The 23,542-nt window shown below is 40.4% G+C and overlaps 1 protein-coding gene across 1 annotated transcript; it reads left to right on the top strand.

The window, feature by feature from the left end:
• The first annotated feature begins 583 nt into the window (after positions 1-583).
• ANKRD22 (ankyrin repeat domain 22) lies at positions 584-22,092 on the top strand. The gene is made up of 6 exons (XM_082674135.1): positions 584-784; positions 14,476-14,667; positions 17,874-17,981; positions 19,402-19,479; positions 20,902-21,000; positions 21,271-22,092. The coding sequence occupies exons 1-6, from the start codon at positions 764-766 to the stop codon at positions 21,346-21,348; spliced, it is 576 nt and encodes a 191-aa protein (XP_082530261.1). The 5' UTR covers positions 584-763; the 3' UTR covers positions 21,349-22,092.
• The last annotated feature ends 1,450 nt before the right edge of the window (positions 22,093-23,542 follow it).

Genomic DNA, 23,542 nt, shown 5'->3' with positions numbered 1-23,542 from the left:
AGGCGGACTCTCAACCACTGTGCCACCAGGCAAGCCCAAGTTTAGGTTTTTTAAATTTGAGTTGCTCAAACTTTACTCAAAGATGCCCTTGAATATGATTATGAGCACATTTATGTATATAAAATACTATAGCTCATAAATTGACTTTATTATTTTAATTAGTCTATATTAATAAAAAATATCAAGGAATAATAAATAAACTTATGTGTGCATAAAGATAGCAATAATCCATCCGTTTTAAAGATTATTTTTCATGAAGGTCAAGTCCTGTGCAGACATATATGGTTCTAACAAGCGAGTTTGTTTGCACTTAGCCTTTGTCAATAGTCACTGAAAACCAGATTTCAATTAGGAAATGTCCTAAACACAATATCCTGTTTTGAGCCCTGAGTCCTTTCTGCCCGTGTGAGAACTTTTCTTCCCCCCTCGTCTTTGCTTCCTTTTTTTCCACATGTCACCACTGGCAGAGTAGGTATGACTCAGAAACCGGTTCCTCGGGGTTGTAACATTAGATGATGCGCAACTTGGGTGATTCATTACACGGTAAACTAATGCTCTTGTTTCATTGGGTTGGGCTCTCTGGAAGGTGTGTTGCTGTGTAGGTGGCTGGAAGAACACTCACAGGTGTGGAAAGAAAGGACTTGCCACCGACCTGGGCTTCTAGGGACCTTTCTCTTGACTGGGAAGGATTTTGATGTTAATTTGATGTTAAATACCTCCAGAAGATTCAAGAAGCTGTGAAATAAGTCTGTGAAGGACCAGCATGGGAATCCTGTACTCTGAGGTATGTAACTTCTCTGGAAATAAGATTCCCAAGATGTTAAAAATCGCTCATGCTTTTCAAATGGAATTTCCTATCCCCATTAATGCCTCCTTTTCGTCTGTCTTTCTGTAAGAGCATTAAGTTAAAACAAAGCCCAGTGTGCTAGTTTTTTTGATGTTTTAACATTTTAAGGCAAATTATTTTGCAATCCTAAAACTTTAGCTAGATAGTAGCTTGTAGAGAGCCGTATAGTATACATGTCATGATGTCCAGATGTTTGAGGGGGTAATCTGGATCTGTAAAATGAAATTTATGAAAAGAGAGTTAATGGAGTTGTGTTTTCTGATGTCAAACATCTAGAGGACAAGTAAAAATTGTCTTCAACTGGATTTTCTGAACAGACTAAAGATAGCCTGGCTCTTTTATGGAAATGTGTGTATAGAGTAATGCCTTTCCGCTTGATATTTGAAAGGAGATTTCACCTCTAGCAATTACTAATAAAGTCTATCCCTGTATAGAAGAAGGATAAAAACAGAATGTAGTTTTCATATTTTGAGTTTTTTCTTTTCACAGCTGATGGATACAGAAATGCTTTTTCCTGTATTGAGAGTAACCTATTAGAATCAAATAGATTGTTAATAACGTTTCAAAGGAGTACAAGAGGGTGATGTTTCAACAAGAGTCCAAGAGGTGTAATGACGTTATTATTCATGATTTGCTCCCTTTCCTCTCTGACACAAATAACCGGTCGGTCAGCATTTCATTGCAGATGCTCAACAGAACCTCTCTGGGTGCTTCTTCTAATACTAAAGGCAGTTTCTCAGTGTTGGCAGTTATGTCTAATGCCAGGGGTGTGTGTGTGTGTGTGTGTGTGTGTGTCTTTCTGTAGTCAACTTTTCTTTGATTAGTTTATATTTCTAGATATGTCTTGCCCAATGACTTTAGGCTAGTAAAGAACTCACATATATGAAAATGTCAACACATGTAATGTTCTAAAATGCTACTCTGGCCTTTCTTTTTTTTTTTTTTTTGCGGTACGCGGGCCCCTCACTGCTGTGGCCTCTCCCGTTGCAGAGCACAGGCTCCGGACGCGCAGGCTCAGCAGCCATGGCTCACGGGCCCAGCCGCTCCGCGGCATGTGGGATCTTCCCGGACCAGGGCACGAACCCGTGTGCCCCCGCATCGGCAAGCGGACTCTCAACCACTGCGCCACCAGGGAAGCCCCTCTGGCCTTTCTTAAGCCCTAGATTGCCTAAGCACCAGGAAGTGGAACTTGTTAAAAATGCAGTTTCAAGGGCCCCTACCCCAGAGAGTCTGTTTCACTCAGTTTGAGGTACGGTTCAGAAACCTGCTTTTTAGGGGAGCCTCCCAAGTGATTCTGATGTAGGTGATCAGTTTACCACCCCTGGGAGAGAAACACTGCTCTCCGCTAGTGCTTTTCAAATTTAAATGTGCGTACAGAACACTCAAAGATCTTGTTCAAATGCAGATTATTATTCTATAGGTCTGGGTGGGCATAAGATAATGCATTTCAGCTCTGCAATATGCTGCTGGCCCTGGACCATGCTGTGCGAAGCCAGACTGTAGTGTACAGTCTAGGTCCTGGAAATAATTACTTAAGGAAGTCTTTGCGTGTAATTGTTTGTTGATGGGGTGTGGATTTGGCAAGTGGTTGAGTCAAGGCAAGGCATTGATACTTATAAGTATCAGTGAGAATATCCCTGGAAGTGGAATGAACTTTTCACTTTTCAGATATATTGAGGACAAAGCAAGGTGGAATCTACTATGATATTTGAAAGCAAATACAACAATCACACACACACGCACACATGTATACACACACCCCTAAAAGACCCTAACTTACCTAGAAGCTCATAAGTAATTATTCAAAGCTCATAATTAACATTGAATCAAAGATAGTGTCAACTAAAATAATATATGCACAACCTAAAAATTGAGAGTAGTGTTTTATTCAGCGGACACACTGAGGACTTCAAGCCCGGGAGGCAGCATCTCAAATAACCCTGAGAAAACTGCTCCAAGGAGGCGAGGGTGAACTAGGACAGATAGAAGTTTTGCAGCAAAGGGCAGGTAGTAGGAAGAAAAAGTTACTGTTAATAAAAGAAAACTAGATATGTCAAGCTAAGTAATTTAGTGCTTTTCTATGTATGGGAAGATGCAAGAGTCTGGGCTCACTAAAATCACTCCTTTGATATGCACCTCAGCTATATGGGGCCAGGATCCTGTGTTTTCATATCCTGAGCTTCCACAGGGCTCACCTTTGGAGTGGCTGCAGTCTGATGGCTGCTAGATGGCAGGTATTCTTTGTTTCCTTCCTAAATTCCCTCGGGGCTCACCGGCTCACCTTTGGTGGCTGGCGGTGACCGCAATTGCTGATGACTGTGACATCCTTTGTTTACTGATATGACAGGCAATATTTTATTTCTCAATAATCTTAAGTAGTGTTGGGATAAATGGTGTTTCCATGCAACTCAGTATCACAAGTGATACTACTTTGTGTAACTCAAAGAGGTACTTAGAACTTGGGCTCGCATAGCATCTTAACAAAAGAAAAATAAATTTTTAGAGGAGTGGCAAGACAAAGGAAAAGTACTTTGAGTTTCTAAGGCAGCAAATTGAGGGAAGGCAAATATGTAGGGGAGCTAATGGAAGACAAGGGCTAGTTAGAAATGTTACTCTGTAGATTACTTTGGTGACTTCTCTGGGCTGACAAAGGTAACTTTGTCCTTCCTGGTAGACAGAGAAGGGGCAACACCTTCACATATTTATGTCCTGCTTTTAGCTAAAGAGGGGGAGGGCAGAGAACATTCTTTGTATCTGCTTCTTCTCAATTGCCTTTAGTTCAAAATAACTGTTACGCTAAGAGGTGTAGATTGGGATGCATATTCTGCTACCCTCTGGGGCCTTGCATTGCTAATAGTTATGCTATTATATATATAGCATATATATATATTTATTGAGGTATAATTGACATAACATTATATTAGTTTCAGGTGTACAAAGGAATAATTCAATATTTGTATATACTGCAAAATGATCACCACAATAAGTCCATTAACATCTGTCATCACATATAGTTACAATTTTTTTTTTTTTTTTTTTTTTTTGCGGTACACGGGCCTCTCACTGTCGTGGCCTCTCCCGTTGTGGAGCACAGGCTCCGGACGCGCAGGCTCAGCAGCCATGGCACGTGGGCCCAACCGCTTCGTGACATGTGGGATCCTCCCGGATCAGGACAGGAACCTGTGTCCCCTGCAATGGCAGTGGACTCCCAACCACTGTGCTACCAGGGAGGCCCACAGATTTTTTTTTTTTTGATGATAACTTTCAAGATCCACATTCCTAGCTGCTTTCAAACATGCAACACAGTATTATTAACTACAGTCACCATGTTGTACATTACATCCCAATGACTTATTTATTTTATAACTAGAAATTTGCACCTTTTGACCCCCTTCTCCCATTTCTCACACCTCTGACCTGCTGCCCTGTCTCAGGCAACCACCAATCTAGTCCCTATATTCATGTGCTTTTGTGTGTGTGTGTGTGTGCTTGTTTGTTTGTCGTTTTTCATTGTTGTTGTTTAGATTCCACATAGAAGTGAGAGCATGTGGTATTTATCTTTTTCTGACTGACTTACTTCACTTAACATAATACCCTTAAGGTCCATCTTTGTTTTTGCAAATGGTAAAATTTTGTTCCTTCTATGGCTGAATAATATTCCATTGTGTATATGTACCACATCTTCTTTATCCATGTGTTCATCGATGGACATTTAGGTTGTTTCTAATATATGTGTAAGAAAGAAGGAGAGAATGAGGGGGTGTCCCAGAGTGGGTCCTAACCTCTGCAGTAGAGGATATGCTTAGAGCTCAGTGAGAGAACTAAGCTTGGATTGATCACCCCCAGCTATGCAGGCCAGACTTTTAAACAGGGCTGATTCATTTAAACCAGGGATCCCCAACTCCTGTTAGGAACCAGACCGCACAGCAGGAGGTGAGCTGCCAGCAGGCAGGCGAGCGAGGGAAGCTTCATCTGTATTTACAGCCGCTCCCCATCGCTCACATTACTGCCTGAGCTCCGCCTCCTGTCAGATCAGCGGCCGCATTAGATTCTCATAGGAGCACGAACCCTACTGTGAACTGCACATGGGAGGGATCTAGGCTGTGCACTCCTTATAAGAATCTAATGCCTGATGATCTGAGGTGAAGCTAGCGCTGGGGAGCAGCTGCAAATACAGATTATCATTAGCAGAGAGGTTTGACTGCACAGAGACCATAATAAATCAATTGCTTTCAGACTCATATCAAAACCCTATCTGTGAGTGGCAAGTGACAATTAAGCTGCATCTTACGGAGCAGACTAGACATAAGCAACACACTTCAGGTGTCACTGTCTCCCATCACCCCAAATGGGACCATCTAGTTGCAGGAAAACAAGTTCAGGGCTCCCACTGACTCTGCATTATGGTGAATTGTATGATTACTTCATTATATATTACAATGTAATAATAATAGAAATAAAGTGCACAATAAATGTAATGTATTTGAATCACCCCGAAAACATCCCCCCCTCCCCCGGTCCACGGAAAAATTGTCTTCCATGAAACGGGTCCCTGGTGCCAAAAAGGTTGGGGACCGCTGATTTAAACCCTTATCACACATACCTGTTCATACTATTTACAATAATAACAAGTATTTAATTAGGCCTTTATTATGTGCCTGGCTGTGTTCTAAACATTTTAAGTGTATTAACTCATTTAATACTCACCCAACCATATAAGAGAGTCACTATGATTATCCTTATTTTACAAGTGAAAAAACTGAGGCAAAGATAGTTTCAGGAACTGGCCTAGAGTTATGCAGCTAAAAAGTACTTACTGGCTAGAGACCTGTGTACATTCAGGGAAGTTGTGATTATGTCCTGATGAACATGCTAAGTTCTTTCCCTAAAGTTCTCTCAACAGGCATGTCACCCTCCATAAATAAGCCAGTCTTAACCATTCTGCTCTTTTGCCAGCACTCTTCCCCACGAAGTTACACTATTGTCCTTTTCCCTTTGTTAGAAGAATAGGGTAAACTAAATCCAGGTTCCAATGAGGTACATTTTACTCCCAACCTGTAGAGAAGTGTTGCACACTGCAAAGTATTACAAAAATTAGAAAGAAGGAAGTTGTATAAGAACTTAAAGAGCTCAAGAATTTGTGCTTAGGAGATCTATAGAATCTTCTCCAGGCTCTTGTCCTTGTCAACTGGGGAAACAAGGCCTTAAAAGGAATATCTAGAAAATTATATTACAATCATGTATCCCTTTAAACTTGGGGAAAGTCTAATGTTAAAGTTACCTATGAACAGTGGTACCCACACACACACATACACACACTCTTAATATTAATGTTTTAGGAATATATCTGTTTTTCAGACAGGAAGATGTTACCATAGAAAAAGAGCATATGGTTTAAAGAAGAAGGGGATCATATTGAAATATACAGTGTCCAGAGAAAGCAATTTAGGCTGAGCAGGGCTTTTTGGGAGAGCTGGTACCATCGAAGAGGAGAACTCAGGGGGAACAAGAATAGAGATGCAATGAATGGGAAGGCCATTGGACTGGAAACCCAGGAAACCTAGAATTTAGTCCCTATTGTGCCAGAAACTCGGGGCAATTGGGGTAAATCACTTAACCTCTTCTGGTCACAGTTTTGATATATAAAACAGGATAGTTGGGTGAGATCCGGTTCAGCATGAAACATTGTGTCCTTCCATGATAAGGGAAAAGGAAAGGCAAAAGCAATTGAAAAAAATGCCCCCCTCACAATCTCTATCTACTTAGTTTGTGTATTGAATCCTTTGAAGATTTTGGCATTGTATATTTATTTATTTATTTTAAAAAATTATTTTATTTTATTTATTTTTGGCTGTGTTGGGTCTTCGTTGCTGTGCACAGGCTTTCTCTAGTTGCGGCGAGCGGGGGCCACTCTGCACTTTGGTGTGCAGGCTTCTCATTGCGGTGGCCTCTCCTGTTGCAGAGCATGGACTCTAGGTGTACAGGCTTCAGTAGTTGTGGCCCGCAGGCTCAGTAGTTGTGGCTCGTGGGCTTAGTTGCTCTGCAGCATGTGGGATCTTCCCAGACCAGGGCTCGAACCCGTGTCCCCTGCATTGGCAGGTGGATTCTTAACCACTGCACCACAAGGGAAGTCCTGGCATTGTATATTTAAAAAAGAGCACCAAATAGCTTCTATCCCAATTGATTTCTTGATTCTTTCCTTGTATATTTTAAGTATTTTACAAGTGATAATGTGGTACTAAATCACATTTTAAAAAGGAAATGATAACTTCAATGTATGAACAGAAACCATCACTGAACATTTGTAAATATTTATTCATTCACTCAGTCATCCATTTATTTAATCAACAATATTTATTGATCACATACTATATTCCAGGCACATGTTAGCTCCTGGTACATAGTGATAAATGAATAAGAGTAGATCTTGACCTCTTGGAGCTACCAATGTAAAATGAATATACAAATTAAAAAAAATAATTGTAAGTAGTGAAAGAGAAATCAAGGAAGCAACAGGATAAAGAGAGAGTATATAAGAGGGGTGTGTATATGTAATTAGATTTGGCCTGAAAGGCCCCAGTGAGGCAATGACATTCGAGCTGAACTCTGAGGAATACGAATCTAGTCTTGGGAATCTTGGGGAGCGTGTTCCGGACAAGGGGTGTATGTATGGAGAATCTGAAGCAGGGGAAGTTGGGCCAGTTGGAATAACTGAGTGGTATATGAAAGGTATGGGTGAGAGCAGTTCATCTAGGTACAGGCAGTAAGAAGTTTTATTGTCTATCCCAAATTTAGAGACTAATATTACTGACTAAAGATAGATTTGCTTTTTGTCATCACGGTGCTCCAGTAATTCTAAATAATGTCAGTTTAACATGGTCATCCTCACCCTTGGGCAGCCATTGTTTGGCAGAAAGTCCTGGAGCCCAGGAGGCAGTGAGAGTGACACTACTGCTTCCTCAAAGCCCTGCATTTACGTCTTTGGTGGTCTGAGGTAGTAGGGAGATATCAGGGCCTCCGATTTGCTAGATCAAGCAGCTAGAAGCCACCCTTCCTCTGCCCTTTCTCCTCATGATTGGAGGCAAAGACTTTCTTGCCCTGCCCTGGCCTCAGAGCTTCTCAGGTCTCAAGTGTGGTAACGAAGCTTCTTTAACTTCCTGGCCGTGAAGACATCATGTTCTCAGAAAGACCTTGTTGGAGAAGGAATAGAAAATAGGTAAATGTGTGTCCTTCCTTGATTTCCCCTTCACTGTTACTATCCTCATAATCCAACAACTGCTGGGACTGTCCTTTATGTCACATAAAGGCTAAGTGGACCTAAGACAAAAAAAAAAAAAATTCCTGTGCCTTTTTTATTTATCTGAAAGAAAGAATTTACTAAGAAATTTAAATCACATTATGTGAAGAAATGAGTTATCAGAAGGAAAGCCTTGAGATTTATTGTACGAATAAAATAAAGCCTTCATTATCATTCCCTAAGATTTCCTAAGTTGAAGAGGAAGAAAACATCTTCTTGCCTTTTCTGGGAAGATATTTCATTAGTGTACACGTTTATCTTGTACACTATCTGAACCGTGTTGCATCAAAAACCACAGATTCTCCTCAGAAATTGTGAGGGGACATTTTATTGTCTTTTTAATTAATTTATTTATTTATTTTTGCGGTACGCGGGTCTCTCACTGTTGTGGCCTCTCCCATTGCGGAGCACAGGCTCCGGACGCGCAGGCTCAGCGGCCATGGCTCACGGGCCCAGCTGCTCTGCGGCATGTGGGATCTTCCCGGACCGGGGCACGAACCCGTGTCCCCTGCACCAGCAGGCAGACTCTCAACCACTGCGCCACCAGGGAAGCCCAGGGAACATTTTAAATGGGGGGGAGCTTCCGCATGGAGATGGTTAATAAGCAACTTATCAAGGCAGAGTTCCAAAGTCTCTTTCTTTAGACTGACAATTAGGGAGGATCCACTATACTTCAGGGGAAGCAATACTGAAAGTGGGGATGGTGGGGAAACTTTGCTTTTCAAGACCTCTATTACAGTGCAAGCAGCTCAGATTCCTCCATGGTACTAAAATAATGTGAAATATTTTTCCAGCTGTGATATCTATTTTACTTGGAGCAGTGTAAAACACGGTTATGTTAAATAACCCATACAGAATAGTTTAGTTAATCATCAACAAACTAAACGTGTCTTGTGCTCCCCAGAGGCACTTAAATTTTAGGGCCTGGAAAAGGGAGATACAAAGTGGGACTGGGGTGGGCCTCTAGCACCCAGTTATCAGCTATTTTGAAAGCCAGGCACGTACCTTTCCTCTTCTTCTGGCTGGTCTATGAATTAAATGGACAGGAGAAAGATTAATAGGAGAAAATCAAACAAAATTTTAATAACATGTATACTTGGGAGAGACCCAGGAAAACTGAATAACTCACCAAAATGGCTGAAACCCTCACGTTAAATACCATCTTCAGCTAAAGACGGAGAGGGTGTTGGGGGTAGTGATTTGGGACTTTGAAGGGGAGGAATATAATTCACAAAAGATGAAAAAGCAAATGTTTGGTAACTAAATGTTTGCTGGGCCTGCAGAGACAATGCGACACAGAGTGGACTCTGATCTTTAGGCCCTGCTGGGTTTCCCCCATACTCTTTGCAGAGATCTCTGCTGAAAGCTCTATTCCAGAACAGGGGTCCCTCACCCCCACTTTTTTTTTTAATTGAAGTAGAGTTGATTTACAATGTTGTGCCAGTCTCTGCTGTACAGCAAAGTGAATCAGTTTTACACATGTATACATTCTTATTTTTAATATTCTTTTCCATTATGGTTTATTCCAGGAGATTGGATATAGTTCCCTGTGCTCTACAGTAGGACCTTGTTTATTCATTCTAAATGTGATAGTTTGCATCTACAAACCCCAAATTCCCAGTCCATCCCTCTCCTCCCCCCCGCCCCTTGGCAACCACAGTCTGATCTCAACCAACAGTCTGTGAGTCTGTTTCTGTTTTGTAGACAGGTTCATTTGTGCCATATTTTAGATTCCACATATAAGTGATATCATATGGTATTTGTCTTCCTCTTTCTGACTTACTTCACTTAGTATGATAATCTCTAGTTGCATCCATGTTGCTACAAATGGCATTATTTTGTTCTTTTTTAATGGTTGAGTAGTATTCTATTGTATATATGTATCATGTCTTCTTTATCCATTCACCTGTCGATGGACATTTAGGTTGTTTCCACGTTTTGGCTATTGTGAACAGTGCCGCTATGAACATAGGGGTGTATGTATCTTTTTGAATTATAGTTTTGTCCAGGTATATGCCCAGGAGTGGGATTGCTGGGTCATATGGTAGTTCTATTTTTAGTTTTCTGAGGAACCTCCGTACTGTTCTTCATAGTGGTTGCACCAACTTACATTCCCACCAACAGTGTAGGAGGGTTCCCTTTTCTCCACACCCTCTCCAGCATTTGCTATTTGTAGACTTTTCAAAAAAACAATTATTTATTTATTTGGCTGAGCCGGGCCTTAGTTGCAGCACACAGGATCTTCGTTGCTGCATGCAGGATCTTTTAGTTGCGGCATGTGAGATCTTTAGTTGCGGCATGCGAACTCTTAGTTTCGGCATGCAGGATGTAGTTCTCTGACCAGGGATCGAACCCAGGGCCCCTGCATTGGGAGCTCAGAGTCTTAGCCACTGGACCACAGGGGAAGTCCCTATTTGTAGACTATTTAATGATGGCCATTCTGACCGGTGTGAGGTGGTACCTCATTGTAGTTTTGATTTGCATTTCTCTGATAATTAGTGATTTTTAAAAATTAATTTTTATTCAAGTATAGTTGATCTACAATGTTGTGTTAGTTTCTGCTGTACAGCAAAGTGAATCAGTTATACATATACGTATATCCACTCATTTTTAGATTCTATTCCCATATAGGTCATCACAGAGTATTGAGTAGAGTTCCCTGTGCTATACAGTAGGTTCTTATTAGTTACTTATTTTATATATAGTAGTGTGTATGTGTCAATCCCAATCTCCCAATTTATCCCTTCCCCAGTAATTAGTGATGTTGAGCATCTTTTCATGTGTCCACTGGCCATCTGTATGTCTTCTTTGGAGAAATGTATATTAAGGTCTTCTGCCCATTTTTCAATTGGGTTGTTTGTATTTTTGCTGTTGAGTCGTATGAGCTGTTTGTATATTTTGGAGATTAAGCCCTTGTCGGTTGCATCATTTGCAAATATTTTCTCCCATTCTGTAGGCTCTCTCTTTTTTTTATATAATGGTTTCCTCTGCTGTGCAAGAGCTTGTAAATTTGATTAGGTCTCATTTGTTTATTTTTGTTTTTATTTCTATTGCCTTGGGAGACTGACCTAAGAAAACATTGGTAGGATTTACGTCAGAGAATCTTTTATCTAAATTCTTTAGGCAGCTGAGGGAGAGGTAAAAAGACTTTCTGAGTCTTCAGTTTCTTAAAAATAATCAGCCTAAATTAATCCTCATGCCAAAGAGGCACATTTTGGGGTGGCAAATTTTGCTCCCCTACATCATTAACCCATTCATGTATTTAAACATAATTGTTGTTTATTGAATATCTATGTCTATCTATTTATTGATGATAAATACATGTTAGCATAAGGCATGAAGATCAAACCTCAGACTTTCTGGCAAAAAATTCAGCTAATGTAAAGTTCTCTCTATCCTGAATATTTATCTTTCCTCCCTTGCTTTGGCTTTAGAACCAAACTGTCATTGTTTAGTAAGGTTAATTCTTCCGACTTTTGTTCACTATCCTATCATCTCTTCATTCTCTTTCGGTAATTATTTATTTGATAACCACCTCTGCCCATCTTCACTGGCTGCTATGTTTTTTAAAAATAACTGTAAGAGTAGCTTACATTAATTGAGGGTTTATTATGAGTCAGACCTGAGTTATGTGCTTCATCTATACAGTCACGCTTAATCCTTTCTGTAACCTGATAAAGAAGATGTGATTATTAAATGGAGAAAGAAACTGAGCACCAAATGATTAAGTAAGTTGTCCAAATAACATAACTGTTTCGTGGCAGAGTTGAGATTGGAACCAGAAAGTTTGTGTCCAGTGCCTGTATTTATAACCACTTGAAGCCACCACTTTGCCTATAAACGTGCAGAACTTTGGCTGGACGTTGCTACACCCCTCTGGGTACTCACTAGCTCCCGCTTAGCTTTCACTACCAAACTTACCACGAATTCCTCTCTGATCACACTCCAATTCTTCATAGACCGCGAACCCAGGCCCCTGTATTCTGCCTTTTGTCTGACACTGTATGAAATTCATCTCTGAATGGTCATTAGTGATCAAATCCAGCAATCTTACCTTGCACTTGATTCTCTTAACTCTATCTTCCTTCTGGAAACTTTTAAACTTTTTTTTTTAGCAGGTACTGCTAAGCACAGAAACTGTGTGTCTAGGAAATAGGCAGCCTAAGAAAGATGGAAAAATAAGGTCAGGTTAATATTGGAAGTAATATTGCTCAAGTGGGATTGAGAAACACTCCAAGACCCCGTGCGACTCTTGCAGGAAAACTCTCCACTTTTCCTCTCCTCTTATGCTTAACTCTCAGGGAAGATTTTGAGGCGCCCGAGCAGAGCAAGCTTTGTGAGGTGTCCTGTGTGCATGTGGGCCCAGCGTTGCCAAATCTTTCAATTTTTAAAGAGAACCTGGAAAGCCAGATCACTACATGAAAAACTCCAGCTTTTGAAATACTGTAAGTTAAAATGCTAGGAAAAGAAGAATTAACAATTTGTATGTGATGTCTAAGTGAGCCAGGAAGGCATTTTACTTTTTAGCAGAAAAATTAACTCTATAGCCGCCTGTTTTCAAGTTCTGCGTAGAAGACCATCAGTTCCCAAGTGCTAGCCCGTGAGTAGTAGTCATCAGTGGCAAATTTTCATTGGTGTATGTGAAATTTTTAAAAAAATGAAGTAGATTTTTCCATAGAGCTAATTCTAACAGACTTTTTCCCGTCCCCTCGGATTATAGACTTATGTTGTCAGTGCTTTTATGACCCTGAGCTGCCCCCTAGTGGAGACAGCGTTTATAACAGCATAGAACCTTTTCAGCTGCTTTTACCTCATGCAACAAAACACTATGTGATGTCTAGTAATTTAATTTAATTTTCTAACTTTAAAAAAAAACTTTGCCTCCTTTGCATCTGGACCATGTCTTTTTCTGATTTCTCCTGCAACAGCTCTGACCATCACTTCTTTACCTCTTGGCAGATATCGCTAATTAATTTAATTAATACTTAATAAGCAATTATAAGAACCTCCATAAACTGAGCATCATTCATGTGCCACGTATTCTAAGTGCTTTTGTATACTGTCTAATTAAAATCAATCTGAAACTATTTAATGTGTGCCTACCATGTGCCCAGCACTGTGTTATATATATGTTGGGGCTATGGCAGTGAATGGAGTGAAATAGCCTCTATTCATGTGGAATTTATAGCCTGAACTTCAGTGCTTTCTCTCACTCACTCTGGCCTCAACCCCTCCTCGTTCACAGTAGCTTTCAACACACAATTATAAATAATTAAGAAAAGAGGTATAGTTTTGTCAGTTGCTGTGAAGGAATGCTGGACTCAGGAAAGACAGATAAAATGAAAATAAGTTTTGACATGAAGGATGAGCTAGCAGTTAGCCAGGTGAAGAGAGAAGTGAAAAAGTGGCTGTTTTTTTGGTTTTTTGTTTGTTTTGTAGAGTAAGGGCAGAGGCCCCAGTAGAAGAAACTAAACATGAGATATTGGAAAAAAGAGAGAAATCCAGGGCTTCCCTGGTGTTGCAGTGGTTGAGAGTCCGCCTGCCGATGCAGGGAACACGGGTTCGTGCCCCGGTCGGGGAAGATCCCACATGCCGCGGAGCGGCTGGGCCCGTGAGCCATGGCCGCTGAGCCTGCGCGTCCGGAGCCTGTGCTCCGCAACGTGAGAGGCCACAACAGTGAGAGGCCCGCATACCGCAAAAAAAAAAAAAAAAAAAGAGAGAGAGAGAAAAGTCCAGAGGGAGAGAAGAGAGGGAAAGTAGGCAAGATGATGTCTGCTCAGATCTTTCTGTTAAACTCCCATCGTGCTTTGCAAAATTCCTTATAATGCTTTCTAAAATAAAAAGCATCTAGTTGCAGCTAACTGCATAATTCGTTATTTGTATATTATTTGTCTAAAATAGCTCTTTCCCACTGTGCAGATTTCCTTGAGTACAGGGGGCCATGCGTCTTTGTCCCATTACTAAACTCCTCCGATATGCAGATTTTGTCTTGAGTAGAAACCTGCTTTTCTAACAGGCATCATTTATCCATGAACTCAACACACACTTTCCTTACTGAGTTGGCAATATTGCATCCAGCTTTTCACTAATTCGTCCATTCAATGAACATTCTTGTGTGCCAAGCAATTTAGGGAATAGTAAGGGATCCCTGGTGGCCCTACCCTTGTTCTAGACTTATGGCTAGACATAACTGAGACCCCAAATCTCATCAACAAAGCAGTAGATTACAATTTGGAAACGCGGGATTTAAAGGTGTCGGGTGATTTTTTTTTCTTGGTGTGGTTTAATTATTCCTATATTTCAAAACCTGCTTTTGTTTTCCTCTCCTCAGCCCATCTGCCAGGCGGCCTATCAGAATGACTTGGGTCAAGTGTGGCAGTGGGTGAAGGAAGACGGCAACTGTATCAACGTTCAAGATGGCTTTAATGGAGACACCCCCCTGATCTGCGCTTGCAGGCGAGGGCACCTGAGAATCGTTTCCTTCCTCCTCAGAAGAAACGCTGATGTGAACCTCAAAAACCGGGTGAGGCCATGACCATGGTAGTTCCTTTCTCCTCGCACCAATGGAGGCAGTGGATGTCATTTGCTTACTGTTTGTAGCTCCTAACACCAACAGTTTTGGGGGGCCTTACTTTAGAAAGACTGACACACACTGAGGCCATATTACCAGGCTAAAAAGCAAAATAAAACATAGGTCAATGAACAGACATATTTTGTGGGTTTCATGTCTGATTATGTCCTTGTATTTCTAAAAAAAAAAAAAAAAATGGTTCACTCATTTGTCTGGATAGAGCGTCTTCCTTTCTTTTCCTCCTCCCCCCCCCCATGCTTTTCTTTGCCCTTCCTCTCTCCCTACTCCTCTTCCTCACTATTACAGAAGTAAAAGGAAAGATTTCCTGGAGAACAAGTATTGACCTGGTGGTGCTATTTCATTAGTTAGATTTTTACCTACTCTGTCAATGTTCTGATCTCCAGAAGGTCCTATAATTTGCTTGTGGAATAAAAGAATTTCAGTGAGAAATTTGCCAAGAACAAATATGCGCACGAACCAGAGGCTACTTGAAACCAGACAGAAAGGCATGAAGAATACACTTACATATGTATTATTAGCTGACGTGGAGTCTTCAGAACTAAGGAAGAGCAGGACGTGCCGTGAACATCCTTTCAGAACCCCTTGGGAACATCCAGTGTCTGCATCATAGTAAAGGCAACATTTAAAGTACGCTAAGTAAATATAAAAAGTCACTCTTTGTAATAATTATGAACGCCCTGTACCCACTCAAGTACATTCAGTGAGGGAAAATAGCCTGTAGGGCCCCACTTCTCCCTTCCAAGTCAGTTTAAAGTCTAGCTCATTGGGAGTAATAATATATTATCAGAAAATGGATCACTACTGGACTTTCTTTTAATTTTTTTATTTTTAAAATTTTATTTATTTATTTATTGGCTGCATTGGGTCTTCATTGCTGTCCGTGGGCTTTCTCTAGTTGCCACCAGAAGGGGCTATTCTTCGTTGTGGTGCACAGGCTTCTCATTGCGGTGGCTTCTTTTGTTGCAGAGCGTGGGCTCTAGGCCCGCAGGCTTCACTAGTTGTGGTACGTGGGCTCAGTAGTTGTGGCTCATGGGCTCTAGAGTGCAGGCTCAGTAGTTGTGGCACGTGGGCTTAGTTGCTCCGTGGCATGTGGGATCTTCCTGGACCAGGGCTCAAACCCGTGTCCCCTGCACTGGCAGGCGGATTCTTAACCACTGTGCCACCAGGGAATTCCACTACTGGATTTTCTTGTTTGTGCTTCCTATTTTTTGTGGGTTGGGTTTAAAAGCAAGTCATGGCTGTGTTAATCTAACAGATAGGCTGCTTAGTGGAGTGTGACATGATTGCCCTAGCACCCAGCTGAAGAACCAGGTGTCTGGCCTTGTGGTGAGATGGGGTGGCCAAGACAGATGTCTCTGGGTTTGTGCCCTCTCAGGAGACTTGCTGGTTAGGAAGCTGAGGGAGGGGGATGTTTGTCAACACAGGGACAGGGCTGAGGCGGCATGCTTATCTCTGTTTTGCAGAGAACTTGAGCCAGGCTGCTTATGGAAATCCTGGGAAGGACTTCAGTGGATACCTTAGCAGAGATTTTATGAGAAGTGTTTCGTTTGCAACTGTCCATTTAAAAGATATTTTCAATGGTTTTTAAAGGTTTAATCTTTTCCATTTTCCCCAATACTAATCCTTGTACATTAATAATCTGAATGGTGCTTTCCTGTTTCTTAAGTCTATATTTGAGTTCTCTTCAGAAGTACTAAACAGAAGCCTTAAAAGCAAGCAAACAAAAAGCTCTGGTGTTGGTACAGATGTACATACATGCCTAACAGAGTGACGGATTGTATGGAAAGCAAATTAAACTAAAACATAGAGATATCTTTTTGTTGTGTTGTTTGTTTGTTTTGGTGTGCCAGATTGACCAGGATTAAGACAGAAAATCTAATGCTATCAGGAAGGAAGTTTAAATCATTATCATTTTACCAGAACACAATTTAGCAGTACAGTGTGAGGGGCATCAATACCTTCCTTGTATGCCAGGAATTCTATCTTTTGAAACTTATGCTAAGGACACATTTAGAAATGTTGACAAAACTTTATACATGAGGATTCAAGCAATGTTATTTGTGAAAATGAAAAGTTAAAATTACTTGAAATGTTCAACAGGTAGGGTTTGGCTAAATAAATTCGAACAGCTCCATAGAAGAGTAAACAGTGCAGCCATAACAGTTACATGTTTAAAAATATTAAATGGCATAGGAAAATGCACATATTCTACATGTTAATTGAAAAAAATAGCAGGTATACTTTTGCATGTGCAGTATGATCCTACACTGAAAAATTCCACATATATGCATTTTAAAGACTGGAAGAAGATACAGCAAACTATCAACAGTTAACTCTGGGCTGTTGGATAATGGGTGATTTTAAATTCTATCCTTATACTCTTGTCTAGTTTGCAAAATTTTTACAGAGAACACAGATACCATTAGAAAAACAAAAATATTCTTATTTAAGAAGAGTAGAAATGAACTTCTCTTTTCTTCCTGACTTTCCTCTCTTCTCATTGATTTGGTTGGAATTCCAGTCACCATAGCTTGTTTTGCATTACACTTATTTGTGCGTGTTTCGGTCTACCTTTGCTTTGATTATGAGGCCCTGAGGTTTTATAACCCCCGCAATTCCTAGAAGCTTAAATCTGTCACCTGATAATTATTCATGTATTTGAAGAATTAAACTGAGTTATTTCCATTCGTCCGGCACTGCTTGTGTTCATGTAGGAACATGGAAAAATTGCCATGTGGTTAAAATTTTCCTATAAACAAACCACAAAATGAATAATTGTGTACCATAGATGATTAAGGAGTAACTATAGGTTTTCATACTAAATTGTCCTATGTTTATATCTCCATGTATTTTTTTCCCCAAACCAAAATGAATGTGAGAATCTGTCTTTTGATGATTTGTAAAAGGTACATTTCACTTGTCTTTCTATGGCCCAACTTTTCCTTTAGACTGTACTGTGTTCAGTATTCTGGTCAATGGAATTCTGAGTTTATTAATTAGATTTATTCCACAGAAAGAGATGCCATGGATACCACAAAAATAAAAAGTGTGGACTAAATTTTTTGATAGGGTAATCTAAAAATATGCAATTTAAAACAATATTTTATTAATAAATAGTCCTTTTCTTAATTTTTTAGAAACAGAGAACCTGCTTGCATTATGCTGTGAAGAAAAGATTTACCTTCTTTGATTATCTACTCATTATCCTCTTAATGCCTGTCCTGCTTATTGGCTATTTCCTCATGGTGAGTACAACACTCTGAGAGCAAAAGATAAATGAGTACAAATGAGTAAGAGATCGACAGCATGAGTCATTAAATTTTGCCAAGTTGGTGAGATGTAAATAAAAAGTAACAAAGTAAGCTCTTCGTTTGTATTCTACAAATGGCATCTCTAACATACATGCAATGCTATGACTGAAGTAAAGCAAGAAGAAAGGTAGCCCGGTAAATCAGTCAATGGTAAAATCATCTGTGCAATGTTTATTAGGAAAAATAAATTAAATTTGTTTAAGAATCTTCTGAAGGAAAAGCAAAAATCCTGAATATTAAAAAGAATCCTCTCCCTACTATTTCTTTTCTTTCTTTAAAATTTATTTATTTATCTATTTATTTATCTATCTATCTATTTATTTATTTATATGGCTGCATTGGTCTTCGCTGCTGCACGCAGGCTTTCTCTAGTTGCGCTGAGTGGGGTCTTCTCTTCACTGAGGTGCGTGGGCTTCTCACTGCAGTGGCTTCTCTTGTTGCGGAGCATGGGCTCTAGGCGCTCGGGCTTCAGTAGTTGTGGCTTGCGGGCTCTAGAGCGCAGGCTCAGTAGCTCACGGGCTTAGTTGTTCCGCGGCATGTGGGATCTTCCTGGATCAGGGCTCCAACCCGTGTCCCCTGCACTGGCAGGCGGATTCTTAACCACTGTGCCACTTATTCTTCTATTGTGAAGAATAAGTCATTAATCCAATAGTGACAGAACACATGTGAAGTTCCTATGAGGTAGTTGGTAGAGAGAGGTGGTCAGTGTTAGGAGAGCCCAGAGGAGAGGGATGTCGCCTGGACAGGTAGGTTAGGGACAGCCTCCTGGAGGGAGAGGGGCCTGGGCTGAGATATTAAAGATGAACTTACCAGGCAAAGAGGAGAGAGGAGGCTTCTAGGCAGAAGAAACATTCAGGGCAGCTCTTCTATGGCACGGGGGAGCCTGGTGGGAATGAAAGACTAACCGAGGCCAAGGTGAGCCGGGGCTGTGGATGAGATGCCTGGGGCCATAAACAGAGGGAAAAATATATGGCACCTTGTCACAGGCTGAAGACTTTGCTTTAGCCCCTAGAGCAATGGGATGATAGAAGGGTTTTGACCAAGGAAGGGAAAGACCGGCCACTGGACTCCATCCTCAGTAGGATTTGGCAGGAGTGGGGTAGGGCCCCAGATTTTGCATTTTTAGGTCCCAAGGTGCTGATACTGTTACTCCAGGGCCACACTCTGACAACCATGGCTTTACCTAATTAATATTAAAGAGCAGTGAGGAGGTGGGGGAGAGTTTAAGAAAGATGCATAGACGCGTAGGGGTGTTGGGATTAAAATGAAGCCTATTGATTGGAGTAGTACGGGGCGTAAGAGGGAGACAATATTTGTAAATAAACCTCTCTTGTTTTTGTGCTTGTTGTCATAGGTATCAAAGACAAAGCAGAATGAGTCTCTTGTACGAATGCTACTTAACGCTGGTGCCGAAGTTAATGCTACAGATTGTGTAAGTTTATATTTTTAGTCACTTTGAAATAACATTGCAAATGGTATTTGTGGGTAGTGTACTTGTCAACTATAAAGTTGCTCGCTTTATTTTCCGAAACACTTGTACATTTAGTTTCTGCTTCCTTCCCCTCCTTCCTTCTTTCCTTTTTACTGCGTCAGGCAACCTTGATATTGTTTATATTCTGTCACTGAACTCATGGGAATAACATTTTTATTGAATATAGAACATTTTTAAAAGAACTGCCCCGCCACTGGTGGGGAGTTAAGAAAAATGCAGGCTCTGATTACAAAATTCCAGCGTCAGTAGTTAAGCTGGAGTCAGAATGCCTATGTGTAAACCTAGGCTTGCCACTTTATACCTATGTGAGTTTTGGCAAGTTTTAAACATACTGGACTCTCGGTTTCCTCATCTGTAAAATGGGAACATCACTAGTCCTTACTTATAGGGATCATACGGTATTTGTTTTTCTCTTTCTGACTTACTTCACTCTGTATGACAGACTCTAGGTCCATCCACCTCACTACAAATAACTCAATTTCGTTTCTTTTTATGGCTGAGTAATATTCTGCTGTATATACGTGCCACATCTTCTTTATCCATTCATCTGTCGATGGACACTTAGGTTGCTTCCATGTCCTGGGTATTGTAAATAGAGCTGTAATGAACATTTTGGTACATGACTCTTTTTGAATTATGGTTTCCTCAGGGTATATGCCCAGTAGTGGGATTACTGGGTCATATGGTAATTCTATTTTTAGTTTTTTAAGACACCTCCATACTGTTCTCCATAGTGGCTGAATCAATTTACATTCCCACCAACAGTGCAAGAGGGCTCCCTTTTCTCCACACCCTCTCCAGCATTTATTGTTTGTAGATTTTTTAATGATGGCCATTCTGACCGGTGTGAGATGATGTCTCACTGTAGTTTTGATTTGCATTTCTCTAATGATTAATGATGTTGAACATTCTTTCATGTGTTTGTTGGCAATCTTATAGGGATCATTATGTGAAGCGTTGGGCAGAGTGCCTGGCACATAGTAAGTGCTCAATAAATCCTAACAGCTGCTGCTGCAGCCAAGATCCCAACCCACTGGTGAGAAGGGCCCCATCTGCAAACTAAGGAAAGATAAGGACAAAGGTCAAAGAGAAATCCAAATGACAGTAAGAACAGCGGTAACAGGAGTACCATTGGCTAACTTCTCCCTGTTTATAAGGTTTTGTCTTCACCTTTGGCCCCAAACCTTTGCACTCATTTTCTTCCCTCAAAAGTTTACTTGCATGAAATAGTTCCACAAAAATGGTTTTCAGACTGTTTGTTTGGCTTAGCTGTACATTACAAAATATGAAAAGTGCTTGCTAAAGAAGCCATATGCTGCAGTGTGTAAGGATTCCGACTGATGTCGATCCTCTGTGTTTCAGTATGGCTGCACTGCGCTACATTATGCCTGCGAAATGAAAAACCAGACTCTCATTCCTCTGCTCCTTGCAGCCCGTGCAGACCCCATGATAAAGAACAAGGTAAGGATCTTTGGACCTTGGTCTGAGGTTCTTCTATCATCATAACCTTCTAACTCTGGCTTTGTGTTGACATAAATTAATTGCCTCTGAAGTTGTTAAGAGCAAATCAATTGTCCTCATTAAGGAATCAAGTTATCCTATTAATGCTAGAACCGAATGACAGTCAACATTGTCTGTCATTCGGTTCTAGCATTAATAGGATGACATTGTCATTGCATTGACATTTGACTTTCTTGGAGATAAATAGCTATGATTTCTTTTTCTCCTCAGCATGGTGAGAGTTCCCTGGATATTGCACAGAGATTAAAATTTTCCCAGATTGAATTACTGCTAAGGAAAGCGTCATAATCATTATGACCTCATATGAAGAAGTACAAAAAGGACTGGATTCTATTTCCATCTTGGACTGTTGGTCTGTGGACCACTCAATCTGGAGGTCACCATGGTATGAGGATAACTATGGTTGCCATGGGTAATGTTTTGGAAGAGCTTTGTATTTCTAATGTTTTTTTTTGCTCAGTGGAGTTCACTGTGGTCAAAATCCTTCTAGAGGAAACACTAGAGCTGTCGGATTCTCCACTGCAGTCAAAAAAGGGTGATGTTTCAAACTCAGTCTCTCCTAAAGGAGAGTATCAGCGTTATCCATGTTATCTGTTTTCAGTTGTGTTGCTCTTATAAAGAGGCTGTCCCATCCATATCCTGCCCCAGGAGAAAAACTGTCTTCTGAGGCTCCTTTGAGGAAGAATCAAAGCATGCACATTTGTATAGAATGGTGTGCGTATGTGTGCCGGTTTAGAGATCCGTATATAAATATTCCAGCTTCAACAAAATCGTCTATCAGTTGTCACCACAGATATTGGCAAACGCTACAAGTCAGAGCCTTGTTTTCCTTTCCAAGGAGCCAGTGTACCAGCATACCTCTAGATGTTTTGCTGTCAATTTACAAATAAGAGCCGTCTTGATTTTGAAAAACATTATGTAACTATCAAGTTGTTTATTGAAAAATTGCTTTATGATTCTCTTGTGAATGCAAAGCAGTTACTAATCTTGTTAGTACTGTTTATTTTTTATTCATAAAATTAAAACTATTACTGTAAATTATTTGTATAAAGTAATTCTTTACAAGAAATAGAGCTATATGATGAGGTAGTGTCTGGATTATACTTCTAGAGGAGAGATTGTGAATATCAATATATCTCTCTCAAGTCCTTTGTCAGTGACACAGAGCAGAAATAAGCACATTTAAAAATGACTGAGGGGGCTTCCCTGGTGGCACAGTGGTTAACAATCTGCCTGCCAAGGCAGGGGACACAGGTTCGAGCCCTGGTCTGGAAGATCCCACATGCCGTGGAGCAACTAAGTCCGTGCGCCACAACTACTGAGCCTGCGCTCTAGAGTCCGTGAGCCACAACTACTGAAGCCCGTACGCCTAGAGCCCGTGCTCCACAACAAGAGAAGCCACCGCAGTGAGAAGTCTGCGCACTGCAAGGAAGAGTAGGCCCCGCTCGCTGCAGCTAGAGAAAGCCTGCGCACAGCAACAAAGACCCAACGCAGCCAAAAATAAATAAATAAATTTATTTTTTTTAAAAAAACAGACTGAATTTTGCAAAGCAAGACTGAATCATGAATATTTTTAGACATGGACTAAGCCACACCGTGTGGTAACAAATATAGTCTAAGAATGAAAGATTTACCATCCTTGAACAGAACAAAGTTCTAATAAAAATCAAATCCAGGAATATTTATTGAACTATGCACAGTGTCTTAAGGCACATATTTTGTGAGGGAAGTAGTTGTATGTAAATATAGATTCTGAAGCCCTTAAACATCTCTTTCTACATTATTTAAGATCCATTCACATTGAACTGAGTTCTCAGGTGACTGAGGATTGAAAGAAAAAACAAGTGAAACGTCACACATCAGTATACTTTCAACACATTGCCAGTATACCTTCAATTTGGTGTCAGAGTTTCGCAAAATTACCATGCCATGTAATTTATAAGTGTTGTCTTTGAAACTGTGTGAAAATTGGACAATTTTCTAAAGAAATAAATCCAGATTTATAAATGAGTTGGGTGATTGTCTAATAATACCTTTGTCAAGATCAAAGCATAATGTTTTATTATGCTCATGACATTTTAAAACTTTCTTCCCAGCATTTAATTTTTGAAGGCAGAAACCTGGGCCAGACATTTGAAACCAGAAGGTCTCCTAGCGGCAAGCTGTAAACTCTCAAACAAGCTTGGACTAGAACCTAGGTACTGAAATACATACGCATGCTTTACGCAATGCATATTGCATTAATTAGAAAACTCAAAATACCCTACAAAATGATCTTCTCTGACACTCAACTACAAAACTTGGCCTTTTCATCTCTATTTGTACATTGATTTTTCTTTTTCTTTTTTTTTTTAAAGATTTTTTTTTTGATGTGGACCATTTTTAAAGTCTTTATTGAATTTGTTACAATACTGCTTCTGATTAATGTTTCAGTTTCTTGGCTACGAGGCACGTGGGATCTTAGCTCCCCAGCCAGGGAATG

Source organism: Grampus griseus (genome assembly GCF_964374135.1).
Source record: "Grampus griseus genome assembly, chromosome: 16".
NCBI classification, from domain to species: domain Eukaryota; kingdom Metazoa; phylum Chordata; class Mammalia; order Artiodactyla; family Delphinidae; genus Grampus; species Grampus griseus.
The sequence above is the reverse complement of the archived record's forward strand: the minus strand, read 5'-3'. Positions and strand labels throughout refer to the sequence as shown.

Excerpts from the sequence above, each read along its gene's own strand:
- ANKRD22 (XM_082674135.1), top strand. The coding sequence starts at position 764 with ATGGGAATCCTGTACTCTGAG. Across the intron at positions 14,668-17,873 it reads ATGTGAACCTCAAAAACCGG|AAACAGAGAACCTGCTTGCA; the intron begins GTGAGGCCATGA and ends TTAATTTTTTAG. Across the intron at positions 17,982-19,401 it reads TTATTGGCTATTTCCTCATG|GTATCAAAGACAAAGCAGAA; the intron begins GTGAGTACAACA and ends TTGTTGTCATAG.